General features: G+C 41.4%; 1 protein-coding gene across 1 annotated transcript; it reads left to right on the top strand.

Annotated features, from left to right (window-relative positions):
- The first annotated feature begins 249 nt into the window (after positions 1–249).
- kcnc4 (potassium voltage-gated channel, Shaw-related subfamily, member 4) lies at positions 250–25051 on the top strand. The gene is made up of 4 exons (XM_061699029.1): positions 250–1128; positions 17955–18879; positions 20633–20809; positions 24978–25051. The coding sequence occupies exons 1-4, from the start codon at positions 481–483 to the stop codon at positions 25049–25051; spliced, it is 1824 nt and encodes a 607-aa protein (XP_061555013.1). The 5' UTR covers positions 250–480.
- Positions 25052–25304: the final 253 nt, after the last annotated feature.

Genomic DNA, 25304 nt, shown 5'->3' with positions numbered 1-25304 from the left:
AAAAAAACACAAAAACAAAACAAAGAAAACGTGTACGGTATATGTAATATTCCCACCTGTGGTATTTTTCACGGTGCTAAAGGGGAATTGGGTCTAATTTAAAGGTTGGTGTTTTCAGAGTGAAAAGAGAAATAGATGAACAGAGGGAGTGGTTGCGCGATGACCAGCAGGCAAAGAGTTAAAGCGGATCCTCTGTGTTGTGGAGCTGCGTGGCGTGGCGTCGCTGGGGAGAAAGAGGCGCAACGACAGCGTTGTTGTTTCCCCGGTGGAAAACTGGCGCACATCTGCTCCAACTGTTGAACGTCTCCCGTGGGGTTGCTCGGGACCGGGGAAAGTTGCGCAATCCGGAGGTACGATCGCTTCGCAGGACTCGAGTGAGGCCAAGCCACACTCGGTTGGCAAACAAGTGGTTTCGGAGATGCGATGTTTGGACACGACTGAAGGAGCAGCCAGTCTTCATCTTGCGGCGCCGATTTGACGATGATCAGCTCCGTGTGCGTTTCGTCTTACCGAGGGCGCAAGTCCGGCAACAAGCCTCCGTCCAAATCATGCCTGAAAGAGGAGATGTCCAGAGGTGAAGACTCGGATAAGATCATCATCAACGTAGGTGGCATCCGACACGAGACCTACAAGAGCACCCTCCGCACCCTGCCGGGCACCCGCCTGGCATGGCTGGCCCACCCGGAGCCGCAGGTACAGGTGCAGGGCTCCGAAGAGTCGTGCACCTCGCCGCCGCCGAGCAGCAGCGCCGGCGAGTTGTTCTTCGACCGCCACCCGGGCATCTTCGCCTACGTGCTCAACTACTACCGCACCGGCAAGCTGCACTGCCCGGCCGACGTGTGCGGGCCGCTCTTCGAGGAGGAGCTGGCCTTCTGGGGTATCGACGAGACGGACGTGGAGCCGTGCTGCTGGATGAATTACCGGCAGCACCGCGACGCCGAGGAGGCCCTGGAGACCTTCGAGCCGCCCGAGCCGGACGACAACGCAGACGACGACGATGACGACGGCGACGTGACGCGGCGCTTCGGCATCGAAGAGTGTCCGGGCAGGTCCAAGAGCTGCTGCCAAGTTTGGCAGCCCAAGATCTGGGCCCTGTTTGACGACCCCTACTCGTCCAGAGCAGCCAGGGTGAGTTTGGGGGGCACTTTTGACACATGTTGCTCGAACAACAGATAGCTTTTGTTCCTCAAGAGCACCAATAATGTCGCAAGATTGATCTGACCCTAATATCTCACTATTAGAAATATTTTCATGCCGGAAAACTCATTCAATGTGGGTTTTCTTTTTCACTTGTAAATTGGTTAATTTGACGCAGGGCATGTTTAGCTACCAAAGTATCAGAAACAATGAATCAACGAAAAGTTATTATTATTTTTGTTATTGTTATTGTTTTCTCCTTTAGGAGCCACATGTTGCTCAAACATCAGGTGCAACAGGTAGCTTTTGTTTCTCGAGAACAGCAATAATGCCTCGGGGTCGCTTTGACTGGAGGTGTGTGCAATCATCTAAAAATGTCATATACAGTATAATGGGAAGCAATATCCAAAGAAACATGGTTGATATCTCATTATTTTACTCCATTATAGGCAGTTTAATGCTGGAAAATATTTGTTTTTCTTATGGTTACATTTTCTCCAATTTTAAATGGGTCAGTGAATATGGCTCATGTTTAAATATCCTAAATTGTGAGCAACAATAAAACAATTCCAATAAACATTATTATTATTATTCTCATCTTTTCCTCTTTAATGGCCACGTGTTGCTCATGCAACAGGTAGCTTTTTCTCTCTCTCAGGAACAGCAGTAATGTGCCAAGGTTAATTTGACCCAAGGCACGTGGAATTAGTCAGAAACAATGCAAAAAAATCCCAATCCCAATGTTTATATCTCATTATGAGTTCAATTGTAAGAAGTTTCATACTACTTTAACAAGTTTTTTAAAAATTGCATTTGCTTGAGTTTTAAACAGGTGAGTTGAACCCGGTCCAAATCCAGGGGACATGGGGGGGGGGGGGGGCATAAAAACCTATGCCAATAAAGTTATGCTAAATCATTAATTCAAAATGACTTAATGTTTTAAAACTACATTTGTTTTACTTTTAAATTGATTGATTTGACCCGGGCCATGTTTAACTAAGAAACAGAGGGGGAGGGGGAGGGGGGGGGGGGCGTAAATCTCAATCCCAATAAACATAATGTTTTCTTCTCCCCATTTAGGGCCCACATGTTGCTCAAACAACAGGTGCGACAGTTAGCTTTTGTTTCTCAGGAATAGCAACAATGTTCCAGGGTCAATTTGACTCGGCTCATATGCAATCATCCAAAAGTGTCAGAAACAAAGAAAAAACACATTATTGTTGACATTATTATTATTATTACTGTGCCTATGTTTCAAATACTTTTACACATATTCCTTTTAAACAGTTCTTCTGTGGAGGGGACTGGAAATTAGAATTAGCTGTAAATGATGTGATGCTGTACATTAGAGATTTGTTGTTCAATTGTCTTTGTAGCATCTGTCCCTATTCAAATAAACACGAAATATATTTTTTTTATTATGATTATCATCATCATCATCATCTTGACCTTGAGGAGCCGCATGTTGCATTAACATCATCTTTTTAATCCTCCAGTGACGTTCGTTATGCAGCACCAATAATGTTCCCGGGTCAATTTGTGCGTGTGTGTGTTTGTGCGTGTGTGTGTGTGTGTGCAACACCTTTTTCTGAAAGGACAACGGTGGTAAGAGTGGAAGAATATCCACAGGAAGCAAGCGTGATGTAAGTGTTTTCACATTTTAAGTGAAAAAGACTGCAGCAGTGTCCAAATACTTTTGTTCAAGGTTTCATGATAGTTTGAGATGGTGGCTGGCAGTCATGTGACTTCCTGTTTCTGTTTAATTGTGTGTTAGGGTTAGGCACGTTGGACCATTACATATTTTTCCACATGTGTTTGAGAGATATCAAGTGTGTTTTGCAAGATTTTTAAACCAAGGTTGAAACATTTTGGTCATAAATTCTGAAAGTTATGCTTTGACTCAAAAGAACAGAATAGCTAAAGTGAAGCAGGGTGGTGGCAGCAAAGTAATTTTGGGAATGTTTTTCTTTGAGCTGGATCTGTGGTTTTAGACAAGATGGAGGGAATTATGAACAGTTCAAAATTACAGTCAGTGATAGACCCCTTATGATGACGACAAATGATGGACTCAGTTTTCCCTTGCCCGGACGCGAGTCACCGGGGCCCCCCTCCGGAGCCAGCCCTGGAAGTGGGGCTCGAAGGCGAGCTCCTGGTGCCTGGGCCTGCACTCCGAGTGTGAAGCGGCTGGGATGAGAATCAGCACCTCCGAATCTGAGACCATGGTCCTCAGTCGGAAAAGGGTGGATGAGACTCGTGGATGAGATGAGATCCTGCCCCAAGTGGAGGAGTTCAAGTATCTTGGGGTCTTGTTCACGAATGAGGGAAGAATGGAACGGGAGATCGACAGGCGGATCGGGCCAGCATCTGCAGTGATGCGGACTTTGTATCGGTCTGTTGTGGTAAAAAAGGAGCTAAGCCGAAAGGCGAAGCTCGCAAATGGTCGGTCTACGTTCCTACCCTCACCTATGGTCACGAGCTGTGGGTGGTGACCGAAAGAACGAGATCCCGGATACATCTGATTCGGATGCCTCCCAGACACCTCCCTGAGGAGACCCCGGGGATGACCCAGAACAAGCAGGAGAGACTATGTCTTTTGGCTGGCCTGGGAACTCCTCGGAATCCCCCCCGGAAGAGCTGGATGAGGTGGCTGGGGAGATGGAAGTCTGGGCGTCCCTGCTAAAGCTGCTGCCCCCGCGACTCGACCTCGGATAAGTGGTAGAAAATGGTTGGAAATGGATGGATGTATGGGTAGCGCAAAACCTTCAGGATGCTGGTAGAAAGCAACAAAAAAAAGTCTGGAAAAGCCTACTATAACATCTAAAATATATTTGGGGTTATTCAGTGGCACTTTAAAAGGTGGTAGTTGTGTGACAAACTTGAGTTTGAATGTGATTGGTTAACTCTTAACATAGCTACATCCCAGAGGGTGAGCACACTTGTGCAACCACAAAGATCCACCATTTTGATGTCACAGCCAGACTACGCTGCGTAAAATACTATAATTTCAAAGCCAAAAGGTAAGCTGAGCTGTATTGAGCACATAGCTGATTGCAGGGTGAAGTTGTCAATGTGGTGGTGGGGCTGGGTGGGTATTTATTTCCGCCGCATGCTAATTGACAACTGTAACTGGGCGACTTTCTGAGGAAGTGCTGCCTCCAATGCTGAAAAGTCTTCACGAGCGCTCACTTGTTTTCCACACTCTGGACTCTGCTTTCGCTTTCCGCTTGCCTCGTTCAATCCCCTCGCTAAGCCTGCTGTCGTCATGGTAACGTATGTGTGACTTATTATTGGCTCAGCATTGTATGAGGCGTGCTGAACTGTCATGAGACCTTCCCCTCAAAACTGGCTAATTTCAGAAAGACAAGAAATTGGGAAGCATGCTGGACGAGTGGTTAGCACATCAGCCTCACAGTTCTGAGGTTCAGGGTTCGGAGTTTGCAAGTTCTCTCCGCCCGTGTTTGGGTGGGTTTCATTTAAAATTGTGAAATTGTTCATAGGCATGAGTGCTTGTTTGTCTACAGCCTGTATACTGTATGTGCCCTGACACTGACTGGCGACCAGTCTGTTGGTTGTCTATATATGACCTGACATTGACTGGTGACTAACCCACCTCTCAACCAAAGTCAGCTGGGTAGGCTCCAGCTCAGCTGCTACCCCAATGAGAACAAGCACAATAGAAAAAAAGCACGTCACATACATGTTATTAGGACATGTGGGAACTGTTTTAAAACTGTGATAACAATGCAGAATATCTCAATCTCCTTTAATGTGATGCTCAGCTCGCTCGAGCTGAGCTTTGGCTGTCATCATTTTATTAGCGGGTTCAGCAAAAAGGCATATTTGTATCATCTTGTGACTGGTGTGGTGCACTTTTGATGTTAGACAAGAAGGAGCAATGAGTGCACATGGAGACTGGTATGTTGGCTTCTCGCGAGCTGTCATATAGAGTAAAACCTCAAATGAATGGTCCTGGCACCAACGGACTCTGGAGTGTTTTTTTTCCTGTGTGTCAAGCCCTTCACTGTGGTATCCGATTGTAACAGAGGTGAGAAAAGGAAGCTCATTTACCTTAGTATTGGTGACAAATTGAAACTTATGAAGAAATTGGAGTCGGGAGTTTCCGTGGCCAGAGTATGTGAGGAATCCGGCGTGAAAAAACAAACAGTATGTGACAGACGTAGGAGTCAGGAAACACTCCAGGTTTTTGTGGTTAAGTTTTATGAGTTTGATGTCTATATACATATACTGTATTTTCATCTATTTACAATAATTTTGTACTGAACTGGGTGTTTTTAGCAGATGGTATTCAGTACTTAAGTAAAAGTACTGATGCTTGTCCAAAAAAACAACTCTGGTAAAAGTAGTGAAGCCACTCCCTTACTTAAGTAAAAGTACAAAAGTACACACTTGTAAATGTACTTGGGTAAAAAAGTAAACATTAAATCAATCTTTTTCAACCCAATAATAAAATATATATGGTGAGATTTTTGTGTCTCTCCAGATGATTGGCATGTGTTCTGTCAGGGCAACAATGGACAAAACAAAACAAAAAAACGAGCATTTATTTGTACTATTAAAATAACGTTTGTGTTTAAAAAAGTAAGGAGTAAAAATCAAAGGTCGCCACAAATATCAATACTCAAGTAAAGAACATATACCTGAAAAAATCTACTTAAGTACAGTTACAAAGTCCAAGTTCAACCACCTCTGGGTTTTAGGCATTGAAAAAAAAGTGCTTCAAATTAACAGACCAACGGTTTGAATGGACGGCCCCTCAACCTTTGATTGAGGTTCCACTTTACTTGTCACTTGTGTTCAAAAGGTAGGGTGTTTAATGTTTGTTGTTTTAACATGTGGCATCATGACATCTTCTTTGATCTGAATGTCATCAAAAGGTAGTGAGTGTTTCATGTGTGTGTTGTTTTAACATGTGATATGTCATCTTCTTTTTGTGTCTCAGTCAAGCTGCCAAATGTTTTGTCACCCGTGCTCAAAAGGTGCAGTGTTGTCAATATGCTACTGTTGAGGTTTGCAGACCATTAAATATGATGTAAACATGTTAAAAGGTTACACAGACCATTAAATATGACAACAATTACTTGTTGGTGTCCGCACGTTTGCCACTGCTCTCTATTTGATATACAAACGCAGTGAGCGTACGATGAACCATGTTTGCATCAGATCCGCAGGCCCGACAGACAAATAGAAAGAGCTGTTTGTATACATTGTGTGTGTGCGTGTGTGTGTGTGTGTGTGTGTGTGTAACAACGCGCCTTGGTGGTCACACTAATAAATCTACGTGTTTAAAGTTTCCACTGCAGAAGTGTGATCACTGTCTTTCTCTCTTTGTCCCAAACAAATGTACACACACTAGGACTTCACATTGTTTGTAGTCAACAATAAGGTGATGATAGTTGAGTTGGCTTTGACTAATTCAATAGCGTCATTGATATTTTTTTTTCAGTCATCAACTCACTATGCGCGCCCCCAAACACAAACTCGCTCGCTCACTTACTTTCCCCATCATCCGCGGTTGCGCAGGCCCCGCCCACCGGCTCATTCATCCAATCACATTCAGACACCTTTTGGCCTCGAAGACAGTCGGAACTTGTAAAACTCTTAACACCAATCCACGTAACACAACTGCAGGGCAGTGTTGCGGAGTAATTAATGACAGGTAACGAGATTATAGAATAAAAAAATGTGTGTACTTGTAATCCATTAAAATCCTGGGAGAAATTGGGTAATTAAATTAGTTGGTTTGGAAATTTCCTATGACTAAAAAAAAAAGTGAAAAAGTGAAAAAGTTTTTGTGGTTCTTTTTCCAATGTAACTAAAATGTTACATTGGAAAAAGAACCACAAAAACTTTTTCACTTCCTCCTTCTAAAGCAGACGCTTGTGATTGGCTCTCTGGTCATGTGCCCTTCTGCTGTAGTCTCAAACATGACATAATTTGCAATATATGACCCCGAAGTAGGGCTGCATGATTTATTGTTTGATCATCGTCATCACGATGTCATCATGCGCAGTAGTCACATCGCAAAGGTCCTGGCGATTTAGCGGACAAAAAGATTTGGGTACCCAACATGGACTGCATGCATCATTCCACCAATCATAGTCATACTGTGAATAGTTTAAACTCGCAAAACATTCTCCGAATAAGAGGCAAAATGTTCTCGTTTCAAGTTGTTTGTCACTCCCAGCTCTAATTTACTGTAAAGCTACACGTAAAACAAACAATTAAACAACAAATGTCCACGAACCTAAGTGCTAGCAAACGGTGATAAGAAACGCTAGACATTCTGATAAGATTAGCACCAATGTTACAGTACGTATAACCCTTAGAACAATACACAGGGCAGCCCCGATGTGTGGCGTCGTCCCCGGGTGCTTCGGACGATGTTTTAGACGAACCATTTTTCAAAGAGAGCTTGAGATAATGTTCAACAAGTTTTAATACGGGTCGCAAGCACGCAACATAACTAGCTAGTGCTAGCAGTAGTGTTTGTAGGTAAACATGAATGAATGAATAGACTTTATTTAAATGAGGATGATAAACTTTAACATAGTTACAGAGCAAAATTTGCTACTGATGTGCTGTACAGAGGGTTTATACCTAATGCTGGTTTTCAACCCTTGTCCCTCGTTGGGCTTGCACATAAAGATGATAGCCAGCACAAAATAATATAAAGAGGCTAACACTACATTACACATTTAGACAATACGTACAGCATAGAAGAATAGAAAAACTATATTGAAAAATACTAAAAATATGCTAAAACTATATTACATTGTTATAAAATGCATACAATCCACATAAGTAATAAAGTACACTACAAAGTCCAAGAAAATACACACCCAAAAAAACATGTTGATTTATGCTGTAAAGATTCGATAAACATTGGTTTGTGCGTGCAAATAAATGTTGGCAACGGCTAGCGAGGCAGGCATTGCACCGTTTCAAGATGTAATCCCATTGTTGATCCCATTCACACTCACAGTCATGCCTACGGGCAATTTAGAGTCTCCAATTCATGCATGTTTTTGGGATGTGGGAGGAAACCGGAGTGCCCGGAGAAATCCCACGCAGGCACGGGGAGAACATGCAAACTCCACACAGGCGGGGCCGGGGATTGAACCCGGGTCCTCAGAACTGTGAGGCTGACACTCTAACCAGTCGGCCACCGTGCCGCCTGTATGCTTATTATGTTAAAACATATTTGTAAAATTACAAATTGATTATAAACAAATTAATACTATTAGGATTGTGGTAATATACATACTACAGTATAACTGGACATGAAAATAAATTATTTTAACTTACATGCTCAATACTACAGTGCATTTAAATAGAGTAGACTTGACACAAATTTCTCAGTATACATCTGTGCATAGTTTATTTTCTACTGAATCTATTATAAACTGTCCAAAAAATACAGAGAGGGCAATAGAAAAATATGTGCTGGTTTTCATACATCAGGAGTATGTTATCCTGTATTTCTTCGCTATATAAATCACAGGGACACAAAAGAATCGCAATGTCATTTTTTTCCAATATCGTGCAGCCCTACCTTGAAGTGTTACCTTGTGTGGTTACTTTGTCTGAGATTCTGAAAAGTTTAGACTCATAGTTACACTTTTGAACACATAAAAGAACTGACTTTTGGACAGTTTCATCTTTATCATTTTTGACTTTTTAAGGAACATTAACTTATCTGGGTTTTCAGATGAAGCGCTATTGTCGAAATTGTCTACATTTGTCATTATGTCAACATGGTATGGTATGGTATGGTATGGTATGCTATGCTATGGTGGTTTTCAACATACTGCACACATATAATGGCACGAGCAATTGTTTTTATCATGCATTTACATTTCATCATGTTTTGTTATCACTTTATTATGTGTGTAAAGAATAAATATTTGGTATATATGATCTGTGGTTATAATCCACTTTTTTAGAGGAATCATCCAAGGGTCCTGTTTGTACATTCATTTAAAATTAAGAAAAATAGTTAAAATTGTCATCAAATGTAATTAGTTATCTTACTTTGAGAAAGCAACTGAAATAACTTTTCAACAGGGTAACTTCTAATTGTAACCAACTACAATTCCAAAGTAATCTTCCCAACACTGCTGCAGGGTCGCTACGCACTACAATATATAATAATATTATCGATTTTTTTTTTAATTACGGTAATTACAGTAGAAAATGCTTTTCATTTATGCATTGTAGCTGTGCAATGTGGATTGTTGCAAGAGTTTTATAACAGCAGACTGCCTGTGAGACTCTGAAGGTGTCTGTGATTAGTAATTGGATGAGCGAGTAGGTGAGGGTGGGGCCTGCGGAAGGAGGAAGAGGATTGCGAGCATGCGTGTGCACCATTTTCTCCGAGATGAAGGCTGACCGTTGAGAGAAACATTATTTGGATGTTCCCTTTGGCGATATTAACTGTTCAGTTTTACAATAAAGAGCAGGGGCGTGCACAGACATTTTCAGGAGAAGGTGCTCAAGCCAAACAAATGGCACCCATCGCCAATAATTAAGATCAGTGTCAGTGCCAGAGTATGTCCAATGAGAGGACATTCGGTTGTTCTGTGGTGTGCGGATATTTTTACCGCTTAAAAAACATGCACGATTCACACCCTGTGCTGTGGTCTGAAAACGTGTTTCTCACAGTAGAGAATTAATTCATGCATATTGCTGTGGAGGGGCCAAATGCTAGGCTAAGTTTGAAAGCCTTCAGCTCACTGTAAAGATGCGTGTATACAATACTTTGACAGGAAGTGACGTGACTGTATGCAAATGATCAATAGTTTTTCTTATTTTTTTTTTTTTGTTTTGATTCTCATGTAGCTCAATTTAAGACTTACCTTTCATTTTAATTTAAAAAACAAATTTGGGTAAGTAAAGATAATGATAATGCTTGGGGGGTTTAAATCAATGGATCAATCAATCCTCGCCCCAAGAGAGGATGCAGATTGGCGTTTCTGTCGATCAACCTCGCGAATCTACGCTCTTTCCAACAAAAAGGACGAGCTTCATCTTCTGATAAAGACCAGTAAAGACTTCGGACTTCATGTGCTTAAGGGAGACTTGGCTTTGTGAGGCTGTACCCGATGGTGCCGTCATGCTTCCCGGCTTCCATCTTCACCGGGCAGACCGCGACATGGAATCATCGGGGAAAACAAAAGGCGGCGGGATATGCTTCTATATCAACGAAAAATGGTGTACGAACATCACGGAGCTCAGCACACACTAAAGCCCGCATTTAGAGTCGCTGTTTTTGAACTGTAAGCCATTCCACTTGCCTCGTGACGTCGCATCATTCATACTCAACGGTGTTTACATTCCGCCTCAAGCTAACATGAACGCTGCACTGCTAATGCTCGCTGAACAAGTAAACGAAATTGAAAAATAACACCCTCATTATTCTCGGGGACTTTCCATCCATCCATTTTCTGAGCCGCTTCTCCTCGCTAGGGTCGCGGGCGTGCTGGAGCCTATCCCAGCTATCATCGGGCAGGAGGCGGGGTGCACCCTGAACTGGTTGCCAGCCAATCACAGGGCACATACAAACAAACAACCATTCGCACTCACAGTCACACCTATGGTCACTTTTAGAGTCTCCAATTAATGCATGTTTTTGGGATGTGGGAGGAAACCGGAGTGCCCGGAGAAAACCCACACAGGCACAGGGAGAACATGCAAACTCCACACCGGCGGGGCCGGGGATTGAACCCGGGTCTTCAGAACTGTGAGGCTGACGCTCTAACCAGTCGTCCACCGTGCCGCCCACGAGGACTTTAACAAAGCTAAACTCAACCACAAACTCCCTAAATACAAACAGCACATCGACTGAACTACCAGGGAAAATAACATTTTAGACCACTGCTATACTACGCTAAATAACACATACCGCGCCAAACCTCGTGCAGCCCTGGGCTTGTCTGATCACTGTTTAATTTACTTAATACTAACATACAGGCAAGAACTTAAATGTGGGAAGCCAACAGTGAAAACAGTGAATAAGTGGCCCAATGAAGCAAAGATATAACTTTAAAGCTGTTTAGCCTGCACAGACTGGAGTGTCTTTGAAAATTCAGCTGGCAGCCTGGATAAATATACGGACGCTATATAAGTTTCTGTGAAGATGTGTGTGTATTAAGAAAGTCATTTCGCACATTCAATAACAACAAGCCGTGGTTCACTGCCACGCAACTTCGCCAAGCTAAGGAGGACGCATATCGAAGCGGGGACAGGGCCCTGTATAATCGCACTGGAAACCAGCTGACTAAAGAAATTAACATTGCAAAGAGGAACTATGTAGCAAAGTTGGAAAAACAGTTTAGCGCTAACAATTCTAAATCAGTCTGGCATGCATTCCAATCGCTGACCAATTACAAGCAACAATCCCCCAAGCTGAGAACAATAGTAGACTAGCCAACGACTTGAATACCTTCTACTGCAGATTGGAAAAGGACACTTTCAAACCCCACACCCACCCAGCCGCACCACCGACCACAATCACACCTCTGACTTCTGCGTTAAGCATCCATGAACAGGATGTGAGGATCTTCCAACAACGAAAGATTAACAAAGCGGGAGGCCCAGACCTTGTGTCTGCATCCTGCCTCAAAGTCTGCGCGGACCAGCTCGCTCCAGTCTTCACACAGATCTTCAATAGATCTCTGGACCTGTGCGAAATACCATCCTGTTTCAAACGCTCCACCATCATTCAGTCCCCAAGAAACCTACAATCTCGGATCCGAATGATTACAGGCCTGTCACATTGACATCTGTGATCATGAAGTCCTTTGAATGCCTTGTGCTGGACCACCTCAAGAGCGTCACAGGTCCCCTGCTGGACCCCTTTCAGTTTGCCTACTGAACAAACAGGTCTGCGGATGATGCAGTCAACATAGGACTGCACTTCATCCAAGAACACCTCGACGGCGCGGGGACCTTGGGGAGGATCCTGTTCGTGGACTTCAGCTCTGCCTTCAACACCATCATCCCTTAACTCCTTTCCTCCAAGCGTCTCCAGCTCAGCGTCTCGCCTGCCATCTGCCAGTGGATTTACAGCTTTCTGACGGGCAGGACATAGCAGGCGAACCTCTCTCCACTGCTCTTCTCTCTCTCCACGAACAACTGCATCTCAATGCACTCGGCTGTCAAACTCCTGAAGTTTTCAGATAACACCACTGTCATCGGCCTCATCAAAGACGGTGACGAGTCTGCATATTGACAAACTCCGACTGCAACGGAAAATCAAAACTGCTGACAAGATTGTCAGTACCCCCCTACCCACCCTTGAGGACGCTGCCAGAACTAAGACAAGAGCGTGCAAAATCGGCTCGGACCCTCCACATCCTGGTCACCAGCTCTTCCAGCTCCTTCGCTCAGGTAGGCACTACCGATCAATGCAAACTAAAACTAGCAGACATTCCAACAAGCTTCTTCCCATCTTCCCATCAACTTCTTAAACAGCAAACGTACAATTCCATTGCAACATGCCGCCAATGTTTTGTCTTGGGTTTGTTCTCACATGTCTGTCGGGTCAATTATACATACTCGTGCATTCACTGTAGTAGTCTTGCCACGCTACACTACCTGCATATCTGTTGTTGACCAATACTGGCCACTCATGCCAGAGTAGCATCTGCACCACTTGCACACTAACTGAGGAGTATCTGCAACATTTGCACAATCGACAATGTCCCAGATTATTGCACTACTAGTCACTTTAAACTGCAGACATTCCATGCACCCTTTGCACAATGGTCATTGTACCGGACTAATACTATATTAGTCATCCAAACCGCTCTAATTGCTAGAGGACTATGCATCTTTTTGCAAAAAATAAAACATAAAAAAGTACCGGCATTTCCAGATTACTAGCAACCTTTTATTGCTCAGTGTTTTTTATTATATTTATTATATTTTTTTTCTTTATGTCTCAAAAATATTATCTGTTGTCATACTAGAGTGGCTCCAAAACCGGAGACAAATTCCTCGTGTGTTTTTTGGACATTCTTGGCAAAATAAAGATGATTCTGATTCTATTTCTGGTGTCACCGATCTTTGCCAACTGAGGTCATGTGAAGCCATCCATCCATCCGTTCACTACACAACTTCTCCCATTCAGGGTCGTGGGGCGCTGGAGCCTATCGCAGCTTACTTGTGGTGAAAGGTGAAAGGCAGACGACACCCTGAACTGGTCGCCAGCCAGCCACAGGGCACATACTGAGAAAGACAATCATTCAGACTCACATTCATACCATCACTGAGTGGGAACTGAACCCATGCTGCCTGTACCAAAGTCAGGCGAATGTACCACTACTCCATCAGTGACCCACCAGTGAAGCCCTTTGATACAAATAATCTTGACATGACAATGGGCAATTTGTGTAAATGCATACATTCAAATATCTCCTTGAGTATATACAGTATGTGACTTTTGGCCTGAATACTGCAATGATAAAATATTATCATTCTACTGCAAAACTTAGTGGTCTATTCTGGCTTTCACATAAACAAAATTAAGATTTTTCATTCTAGTTTTCATTAGTTGGGAGTGTCAGGGCTCTTTGGCACTCTCGTAGACAATATCTGTCTGTCTGTCTGTCTTATACTGCCCCCAGGTGGCCAAGGCGGGCTTGCAGCACAATCATGATTGATGCAAAGTGTGAAAAAAATCTATTCTCTTGAGTTCTATTTAATTATGTCCTTACTGTATGTTTTTATAACGAACAATATTATACAGGGCTATTCTTCAAATTTAAAAAAAAGCAAATTTTTTTTTTTTTTTTTTGGGAGGCTGGAACAGATTAACGGCATTTCCTTTCATTTCAAGCGGGAAAGATGATTTGACGTGCACGTACACACGGATCCACTCACACTTACAAGCACATGCATACACAAGAACACGCAAATGCTCACACACATTCACACATGCACAATACGTGCGTACACACACATACACGTGTAGACATGTACTCGCATGTGCACACACACGCTCACAAACATGTACATAAATTTACTCACACACACATGCATGCACATATGAACACGCATACGTATGCACACACACACACACACCTACACACACACGCAGACACACACACATACACAAACTTTACCTAACTTGACTCGAAAGAGCTGGGAGCGTTTCATCCTAAAAGGGAGATGAGTCGCTACACAATGTGTAAACACATTAATGGAATACACACACGAACATGCACACACACACATACACACACACACACACACACATACACGTTCACACACACACATTTGCCAGCTAGCACGTATGCATGCGCGCACACACACACACACAGACACACACACACAGCAGACCTATTTATCCAGCTGCGGGATTATTTATTTAGCAAGGGCAATACAATTTGTTCAGGCTTTTAGTAAAGAAACAAGACGGGCTGCTTACGATATAAAGACAAACATGCGTCCATTCATTCTTCTGACAGCTTGCAATATTGTTCATTGAAAATGGGATGGTATGACAAACTCATTGTTTTTCATTGTTTGCATGTTGCATGCTGCTGTTGATGTTAAGCACTTCAGTATGCTCCATGTATGTTCACTAACTCAGACAGTGGGACCTGAGAAATACAGTATGTATTGATGAAATGTGGACCTCTAACTTAACATTATTTACAATTACAATATATGTAATGGTCTGTCAACCTCAAATGTACCATACAGCATAGACCTTTTCACCGTGACATCACACGTACTTCATCATGGGTAAAAAAAAAAAAAAATTTCATTAGGCCAAGGCAGTGATTGAGTGTGAATGGTACAAATTCAGATTTTTAGCCTTCGTCTCTACTGGTGTAGTTTGAATGTGTGAAGTGTCACTCCAAAAAAAAGTTGTTACATAAAGTAAATTTGCTTCTAAGGAAGACAGAATATCTCATACTGTAGTACAGTGATTCGATTTTCGAATCACCGTACGTTGTGGAAATTCAGACATGGTAAACAAGATCATTAAGGGATTGGCTAATGATTTGACTTTTCTGTTGCTCGGATTAATGGCACTCTGCACACACATGATCTTTTGACGCTGAAATGGATGGCTGACGTTAGCAAGCAGGCTCGCCATTATTGCTAAATTAAACAAAGACAACCCAACCAAACATTTAATACATACCTGAGAAAATGTCTTCCACAAATCTGATCATGGATATTTTCTTCCCAATCTGTCCACTAGAAGTGGTTACCGCTGTCGGTGCAACCCCTAACAAAACAATCTTTTGAGTTCATCATTGTCAGTTCAAATCAGCGGTAGTTACGGTTGCAAAGGGGTTTAAAATTTCTAGTAAATTTCCATTCCAGGTCAAGCTTTAATACAATTAAAATGCAAGACATTTAGCAAAGCAAAGCAAAGCAAATTTATTTATATAGCGCATTTCAAACACAGGGTAACTCAATGTGCTTTACATGATTAAAAGCATTTAAAAACAAAGACAAAACAGCTTAGAAACATTTAAAACAAAGAGAAAAAAATAAAATAAAAATACAATTAACACAGCATACAGTGCAAGAAATATTTAAAAATGGAAATGGTCTAAAAAGCATGGGGAAAAAAATAAGAGTTTTTAACCTGGACTTAAAAACATGCACACTTGGGGCTGACGTAACTTCTGTTGGCAACTTATTCCATTTGTGTGCAGCATAATAGCTAAATGCTGCTTCACCATGTTTGCTTTGGACTCTGTGCTCCACTATTTGACCTGAGTCAGTCGATCTCAGAGCCCTACTGGGTTTATATACCATTAGCATTTCATTCATGTATTCAGCACTTAAACCATTTAGTGATTTATAGACTAGCAGCCGAACTTTAAAATATATTGTAAAGCTGACCGGAAGCCAGTGTAAAGACTTTAGAATTTGAGTAATATGCTCTGACCTCATTGTTCTGGTCAGAACCTGAGCCGCAGCATTCTGAATGAGCTGCAGCTGTTTACTGCTCTTTTTAGGGAGTCCAGTCTAAAGACCATTACAATAGTCAAGTCTACTTGAGATAAAAGCATGGATGAGCTTCTCCTGGTCTGCTTGACACATGCAAGCCTTCCCTCTGGAGATGTTCTTCAGATGGTAGAAGGCAGTTTTAGTAATTGATTTTAAATGACTGTTGAAAGTCAGGTCCGAATCTATCAGAGCACCAAGGTTTCGGACTTGGTCTTTAAAGAGAGTGGCTCCAGGTATTTACTAACAGCAATTCTGTTTTCTTTATTGCCAAAAACAATTATCTCAATTTTGCGGTGGTTTAATTGAAGAAAAGTTTGGCTCATCCAGATATTTATCTGTTTTAGCCAGTGACAACACCTCAATTGAACTGTAGTCATCTGGAGACACTGCTAGATATAACTGTGTCATCTGCATAGCTATAAATCAAGATTAAAGTTCTGAAGAATTTGACCCAAGGGTAGCATATACAGGCTGAACAGATTTATTTGTAAATATAACGTTATCAAAAGATTGTTTTTATCTTGAGCAATCAATTCTTTCATTGAAGAAAAACAACATCAATGTTGAGTTACATATTCTTAATCTCCAAGACCAAACCCATTTAAAAATGAACAAAAATGTACCCCCCTCTATCCCAAAACACCAAAAAATCCCCATTAAAATTTTCAAGAGCCTCTCTCCCCCCAAAAAGTCCCATACGACATGCAAATTCAAAAGCATCTTGCCTCAAGCTTCTCAAGCCTAGCCTATGCATTTTTTCTAAACCCTTTCAAGGATTCAATTACTTTGTCATACCAACACATTTGCACATGATATGGCATGAAATTTGTTACCCGAAGTCCCAGATAGGCCCAGTAAGTCTCAAGACTAAATAGAGTAAGAAATTGAGACCAAAAAAACTAATCAAAAAAATAAAATAAATACCTATTTGCAGTTGTGAATTTTTGCAAAGGTGCAAATGCAGCCATAATTTGGATGTGGCGGAAATACAAATCCAGAGGCTTGACTTGTACATAATATTTCCATGATATTTCCATGGTCTTTGTACTTGAAAAGAATAAAGATTTCATCGTGCTGAAATGAATAGGAACAAGCGAGCCTGATGTCAGGGCTACAGAGTACTTTTCCAGTTTATTAGTCTAACAGCTTTCGGAATGAAACTGTTTCTCAGCCTCGTGGTCCTGCATTGGATGCTCCTCCGGCCCGAGGGGAGCGGATGGAAGAGATGGTGTGCTGAGTGGGCTGAGTCTTTGAAGATGCATAGAGTTCTCTTTCTGCACCTGCTGGTGAAGATGTCTGTAGTGGTGGGGAGGCTGCACCCCACAATCTTCTGAGCAGCCTTTGCCGTCCTGTGTAATGCCTTCCTCTCTGCAGCCGAGTACAGCAGCCAGACCAACGTTAGCAGTCTTTCCGGGGCCAATGGATCTCAAACTTTTTACACCAAGTCCCACCTCAAAAAAATACTTGGCTCTCCGAGTAGCACCAGAATGACCAAGATTAAAATCCTGTAGTGTAGTAGGCCTCTAGTTGGTAGTGTTCATCAAAAACAAGGCCGCGGTTTTAGTCCTAAAAAGTATATTTAATATTCTTGTAAGTCACTGTAACATTATGCACATTTTCAACATTTTAATTTAGTGATTCTTTGGCGTATTACACTTTGGGTAGATGTGTGGTGGAGACCGTCCTCGGGGTTGCCTGCCCTGTTGATGCTTCTCAGACCCTGGCACCTTTTGTTTCACAAACATTCTGAAAAGGTGTACAGTATGTGCACTACATTGTTTACAATGCTGATATATTCTTGTTCGATGATTTCTCACCAGGGAGTGGCCCTGGCGTCCCTCTTCTTCATCCTGGTGTCCATCACCACGTTCTGCCTGGAGACCCACGAGGCCTTCAACGAGCTCCAGAACCGAACAGAGCTGGTGCTGGTGGGTAACGTGACGCGAGCCGAGGAGCGCTTGGAGATGGTGACCAAGCCCGTCCTCACCCTGGTGGAGGGCGTATGCGTGCTGTGGTTCACTTTTGAGTTCCTGGTTCGGATCGCGTTCTGCCCGGACAAGCTGCTCTTTGTGAAGAACTCATTGAACATCATTGACTTCGTGGCCATCCTGCCCTTCTACTTGGAGATGGGCCTGAGCGGCCTGTCGTCCAAGGCGGCCAACGACGTCCTGGGATTCCTGCGAGTGGTCCGCTTCGTCCGCATCCTTCGGATCTTCAAGCTGACCCGACACTTTGTAGGTCTGCGCGTGCTCGGGCACACACTAAGGGCGAGCGTCAACGAGTTCCTGCTGCTTATCATCTTCTTGGCTCTTGGAGTTCTTATATTCGCCACCATGATTTACTACGCCGAGCGGATCGGAGCCAGTCCGCACGACCCTACCGGTGCCCACCACACGCACTTCAAGAACATCCCTATCAGCTTCTGGTGGGCCGTGGTCACCATGACCACACTTGGCTATGGAGACATGTACCCGCAGACGTGGCTGGGCATGATGGTGGGGGCCTTGTGCGCCCTGGCCGGTGTGCTGACCATCGCCATGCCCGTGCCAGTCATCGTCAACAACTTCGGGATGTACTACTCGCTGGCCATGGCCAAGCAGAAGCTGCCCAAGAAGAAGAATAAGCACAACCCCAATCCTGAGGCTCAGACTGACTCGGCTTCCTTTGGAAAGTCGGACAGCAACTCATGCAGGGAAAGCACTCAGAGTGACACGTGTCCTCTGGCGGCCGACAGCAATCGAGCAGGTCAGACCGCCACTCTCCGTGAGGGTTTTTGCACATTGCTACATTAGATGTGTGCAGATATTTACAGAACAGAAGTTGAAAATTATAAAATCAGGTACAAAAAAAAATCATTCACATTTACATTAAAATAGTTCAAAAGGAAGCAAAGTTGATGCAAATGGCCAACAAAAAGCCCAGAGTCACCGGCCAGGTAAATGTGAAATAAAAATGGTGCATTAGAGGTGCACAGACCATTAAATATGATGTGAATATGGTACACGAGAAGTGCGGCAACCATTAAATATGATTACAATATGTTACGTTAGAGGTGCACAGACCATTAAAAATTACGTCTATATGTTATGTTGGAGTTACACAGACCATTATATATGAGATGTAAATATGCTATAGGAGAGGTGCACAGACCATTAAATCTGATGTAAGTATGGTACTGCACAGTGGCCCCCGGTAAAAATAATAAGAAGGGACAGGGACTGGGCCTGATCACGAACAGCGAAAGTCTGAAAATGATTGAAGCTCAGTGTAATTGCCATGAAAAAACATGGAAAAAAAATGCCCCCCAAAAAGCAAAAAAGTAGGCGATCGGGTTTAAAAATGAGGGGGGAAATACTGTGAAAAAGCGCGGGTTTTCACAAACAATGGGGGATAGAGTCCCCCCCAAAAATCAACAAATAGGCTAAACATAATGTAAATATGCCACATTAAAAGACATGCTGTATATTTGCTACAGTAGAAGTGGACTGAACATTAAATCTAATCTAAATATGGTACAGTGGACCCCCGTTATTCACAGGGTATAGGGACCGGGACCGACCGCAAATAGCGAAAAGCCGCAAAAAATATTGACACTATAATTGCAATTTTTCCTGAAAAGAAATAAGTGGAGGAATGGGTAAAAAAAAAAGACAAATAAGCAGGGGATCTGGAAAAAAAATACTGCAAATGAGCGGGGAATAGGTTCCCACAAAAATCCCCAAACAGGTCTGTCCGCTAATCAGAATCAGAATACAGTACATGCGGGGGGTCCACTGCGGGGGTAATCAAGTGGTGTACCAACCATTGAATATGATGTTAATATAGAAAACACAATATAAATATGCTACAGTAGACATACAACCATTACATACGATGTAAACATGGTACACGAGAGGTGCACCCACCATTAAATGTTACATTAGCGATGCACAGACAATTAAGATATGATTTGCTGTATCCAGTCTATGACACATTTGAGAACATGATGTAAATATGCTAGAGTATCGGTGCACAGACCGTATAAAGGAGAAATAAATATGCGATATTAGGTGTGCACACACTGTGTAAATGGGATCAAAGTACAGTGGAATCTCGATTTAATTGACTTTTTCATGGCCTAAATACAAACATACAGTGCAAAATTATTGTTTTAAAGTTTGTTTTTTCGTAGCCTGAAACACACAATACAGTACAAAATAACGGTATATAAATATTTTAAAAAAGCTTGAAAATGTTTGAAAAGTTTATGCAAACATATCTCCTCCAGCTGGGATTTGAACTGCAGTCAAGAATTTAGTGAGCCAGCACGCGAGCACATGGCTTATGTACATGCAATTTACATGCATCCTGGCACATGTGAATTAGACATGTGGAGGATTTGATCTCAGGCAGGTCTCATGCAGTAATCAGTTGTTGTCAGGTCCCGTGGGAGCAGTGGGTAAAAGCAATGCCATTTTTCTGCTGCTGAGTGATTTGTTTTGTTTTGTTTTTCTGTCAGACTCCAAACAGAACGGCGATGCGAACGTGGCCCTTTCTGAGGAGGAAGGCTGCAGCTTGACACAGCCGCTGTCCCCCAGTGAAAAATGGTCCCTGCGCTGCCCCCGAGGGCGAGATCGGACCAAGAAAGAAGCTTCATGCTTCCTGCTCACCCCCGAAGAGCCAAGTGTCCACTATGGTGACTTACTGCACCACACAGCACAAATCCTGCAAGGTTATAAAAGGATGGCCCTCATATTTCACATCAAATTGTAATTATGGCGTACTAGAGGTACACAGACCATTACGTAGGTCTAAATATACAAGAGGCCCACATGCCTTGTAAATTATATGCTCCATTAGAGCTTCACAGACCATTTTAATCTGCTGTAAATATGCTATACTAGGGATGCACAGACCATTAGGTATGCTTTAAAATGTTTTACTAGAGGTGTGCAGACCATTAGGTATGGTCTAAAATTTTACTCTAGAGTTGCATAGACCATTAAATAAGGAATAAATATTGTACACTAGAGGTACACAGATCATTACACATAGTCTAAAATGTTGCACTAGAGTAGGGCTGTCACTATTGAATCTTTTTAGAATCGATTATCCCCAAAAAATAAAAATTGAAATGAAATATATTTTTATTACTAACATGCGTATTATTCTCATTTATGAGGGCTGGACTTCTATCCTTTAACTGCATATGTTGGTACCGAGTGTACGGTATAAATTGTACAGAATTTGAGACAACAAAATCAGCCTTTGCTAAACGGTTAGCATTCACAATTAGCATTAGAGCGTCAGCGATGACCATTTTAAGTAAAAAAAAAAAAAAAAAACAACAACAAAAAACATTAACTACCATTAACTACTCATACATCATCAACCTCTTTGTTTTATTTTTCTGAAGCTTTCACTTTTTATTTACTTGCTCTAAATTTGAAATGCAGTCCTCCATTTATTGTGTAAATTAGAGAACATTACACACTGGTGCTCATAAACTTGATTACCTGGACAGAATTTGTAAAATGTGTACCATTTTTTTAAAGAAAACATGAAGGATCAGACAAAACATATTTAATTTCATTTTTAATGGGATGCAAATTAAACTGTCAAGCATTTCAGAAAAGCACAATCATTAAATAAAACATAACCATAAAGAAAATAGTGATGGTCCTTCTTCAGTCATCAGTCATATTTAAAAAAATTAATAAAATACTGTATGGGTATTTCACAAATTCTGTAAATTGTGTAAACTTATGAGCACAGTCATACATATTTATTTAGTTCTGTATTACTTGACAATAATAAATGGCTAAAGGTTTTTTTATTTGACTGAGGCATTGATTACAAGCAAATGTAGACAAGGCTACTTAAATATATAGCACAATATATATATAACATAATATGATCTTCCAGACATTTGCTTCAAGAAATTTTAGTCAATAACTCTGCTCTAGAGGTGCACATAACATTAAATAAAGCATAACTATTGTACACTAGAGATGCACACTGCACAGACCATTAGGTATGCTCTAAAACGTTTTACTAGAGGCGCACAGACCATTACGTATGGTTCAAATATTAAACTAGAGGTGCATACACCATACAATAAGGCATAAATATTGTACACTTGAGGTGTACAGACCGTCCAGATATTCCCAGCTCCAATCAAACCGTTCGACATCCGTCAAGTCATTTTCCTGCAAAACTGCACTTTGTCCAGATGATTTTCCTTGCAAAGCTCATTAGAACGTCAAGGAAAAACAACAAGACAAAATGGCCCACTTACTGTTGTTCAGCTCCAATGAGACTACTTATAGATGTTTTTTTTTTTTTTTTTTTTTTTTTAAACCTTAGAGCCTATTACAAGCATTTGCTTCCTAAAAGCCCCTGGATGTGTTGAGCGTCACATACTGTAGGCTATACAACCATTGCGGGAATGAAAAAGGGCCTCTTCGTGGAGATGTCAGACATATTTGTCAAGTAAAACGCTCGCAAACAAAAGCTATACAAAGCAGAGCAAAAACACAACATGTCAAAATTCAAGCCTAGAGAGCAGCAGGAGGGGGTAATTCAATTCTGAGCCATGTGCGCGCCGTCCATGAACCACATTGTAGTCAGTGCTCAGAGCAACACGCTACAAAAGTAACACAATTACTAAGGCATTACTGTAACAAGCCATCCATCCAACCATTTCGGGTCGCGGTAAATAATGATGTCAATTAAAAAAAAAAAAGTAAAAAATGTATGTTAATATATGACACCAAAATATTTGTGATCATGCTTTTAATTATAATTACGAATAGAAAAATTTTATAAAATGTTGAACTTGAATCTTGATTTGATTATTTTATTCATATTTTTCTAATGTTAAATCAACTTAACTAAACGGCAATTTGCCGATTGCCAAACTTTTGATTTTTAAAACCAACAGATGGGTCAAGTTATTCTTAGATGAGGTGAACACAAAGTAGAAAATGTGCATGTAAAATAGGTTATTCTAATAATATGATAATAGTTCATATAAATTGTTTAATGTTATCACTAATAATTAATGTAATTATAATAAATTCACCTAAAAAAAACACCAATGTTAAATATGTACTCATGTTACTGATATGCAGTTTATTTTCATAATGATAATAATAATCTATTCATCCATCCATTTTCTTTCACCGCTTATCCTCACTGGGGTCACGGGTTGCTGGAGCTTATGCCAGCTATGTTCAGGCGAGAGGCGGGGTACACCCCGAACCGGTCGCCAGCCAATCGCAGGGCACATAGAAACAAACAACCATTCACACTCACATTCACACCTAAACATAAATAAAAACAGAATACAATGATTGCAAATCACGTTCAAGATATATTTAATTGAATACACTATAAAGACAAGATATTGAATGTTCAAACTGATAAACTTTATTGTTTTGAGCAAATAATCATTAACTTAGAATTTTATGGCAAAAAAAGATGGGACAGGGTCATGTTTACCACTGTGTTACATCACCTTTTCTTTAAACAACATTCAATAAACATTTGGGAACTGAGGACACTAATTGTTGAAGCTTTGTAGGTGCTTATTTTTTTATTTACAAGAATTTAATCAGCCAATTATTTTATGATCAAAAATAACTAAAACAAATATTAAATTAAACCATAGTTAGGAAAAAAACAAATTAATGCAAAAAAATATTACAGTACCCTTTAAATTGTACAGTAAATACCCAGTAGGCCAGATTAAAGAACGGAGCGGACTGTATGTGGGCTGTGCCGAGCTCTGGAGTGTTGGTAAGAGCTGCGTGTATGTCACCGACTTTCCATATCCTCAAGCGACCGCTCTTGCATGATTGCCGCTAAAATGTTTCCATTAATTGAACGGCTGGACAGAGCCGAGGCCTCTTCTTGCTGGAGCGTGGAAATCAGAGCGGAAAAACACTGCCGTTTACTTTCATTTTCATCATTTTAACATGGCTACTGACTACAGGGCAAAATGCAAAATCCTGCATTTGTTAGCATGTTAGCATTTGGTCAAGTACCATTAAAAAATAATTTTGTTCACGTGCTGCTATCTTGCTGCAGTAGCATATTTTCATTTGTTGGCATTTTATCAAGAACCAGTAAACAAAATATTTTTGCTTATGTTGCCATCTTACTACATGTTAGCATAGCATTTGTTAGCATGTTAACATTTTACCAAGTGAAAGTAAACACATTTTAGTCCTTGTGTTACTATCGTTGGTCACAGGCATCAATCTGCGGTCCGGCCTGGCCCCCATCTCCCGCGAATAGCGGGGGTCTCCTGTATATGAATAGCTTGCTATTTCATTATTATTATCAAAGTCAAATCTGTACTCAAAATTAGAGGTACTCCTCGATAATTTATTTACTTCTTCCTACTCCTGTTGCACATGTACATGAGTATCAAAGGACAAACTCTACTGCTGTCTTCTATTTGTTTTTATGGTTCTATTTTGTTTTCGTTACGTTATTATTATTTTTTTTTTCTCATACCCAGTCTCGTGTTGGATTGTTTGTATATGTTGAATAAAGCTCGAAAAAAAATTTGCATACTATTTCTTAGCATGTTAGCAATTAGCATTAGAACCTGACTACTGGTTCAATCTATCATTGTACTTTTTCTTGTCAGATTGCTATCTTGCTATATGTTAGCATACCGTTTCTTAGCATTGCACCAATTTTTCTTTGAAATATTACCCGACTACAAGGTATTATGTAAAATCCCTATCAATCTACATTACCAGGCTTTGTTTTGTCCTAATGTTGCTATCTTGCTATGTTAGCATAGCATTTGTAAGCTTTCTTGCTTAAAGAATGTCTGTGTGTCCTAACAGAGACTTGTAAAGACAAGATGGCGTCGCCTGCAAACTTCACTAAGCCGGAAGTGGCCACACTGACTGGATGCTGATTGGCCAGGATAAGGAGGGAAAAAAGCATGAACTTCACGTTTTTCCCCCTTCCTAAAGGATCCGAGACTCAATTCTTCCGTTCCCCCCCCCCCCCCCCCCCCCCCCCAGACATACTAAGGTGAATACGAGTTGCATCTTTGACCATGTATCCAGTATATCACGTTTAAAAGCATGTAGTGCATGATCTAGTGTTATATGAGCTGGTCATTATTTTAGTAATGTAGCAACATTTGCATTTAATATTACATGTGT

The sequence above is a fragment of the Phycodurus eques genome, chromosome 1 (genome assembly GCF_024500275.1).
Source record: "Phycodurus eques isolate BA_2022a chromosome 1, UOR_Pequ_1.1, whole genome shotgun sequence".
Lineage (NCBI taxonomy): Eukaryota > Metazoa > Chordata > Actinopteri > Syngnathiformes > Syngnathidae > Phycodurus > Phycodurus eques.
Note: the sequence above shows the minus strand (reverse complement) of the source record. Positions and strands in the feature narration are given on the sequence as shown.

What these genes read in the sequence shown, in the direction of transcription:
- kcnc4 (XM_061699029.1), top strand. Translation starts at nt 481, where the DNA reads ATGATCAGCTCCGTGTGCGTTTCGTCTTACCGAGGGCGCAAGTCCGGC. An exon ending in ACTCGTCCAGAGCAGCCAGG is followed by an intron (nt 1,129 to 17,954) that starts GTGAGTTTGGGG and finishes ATTTCTCACCAG; the next exon opens with GGAGTGGCCCTGGCGTCCCT. An exon ending in AGAGCCAAGTGTCCACTATG is followed by an intron (nt 20,810 to 24,977) that starts GTGACTTACTGC and finishes GTGTCCTAACAG; the next exon opens with AGACTTGTAAAGACAAGATG.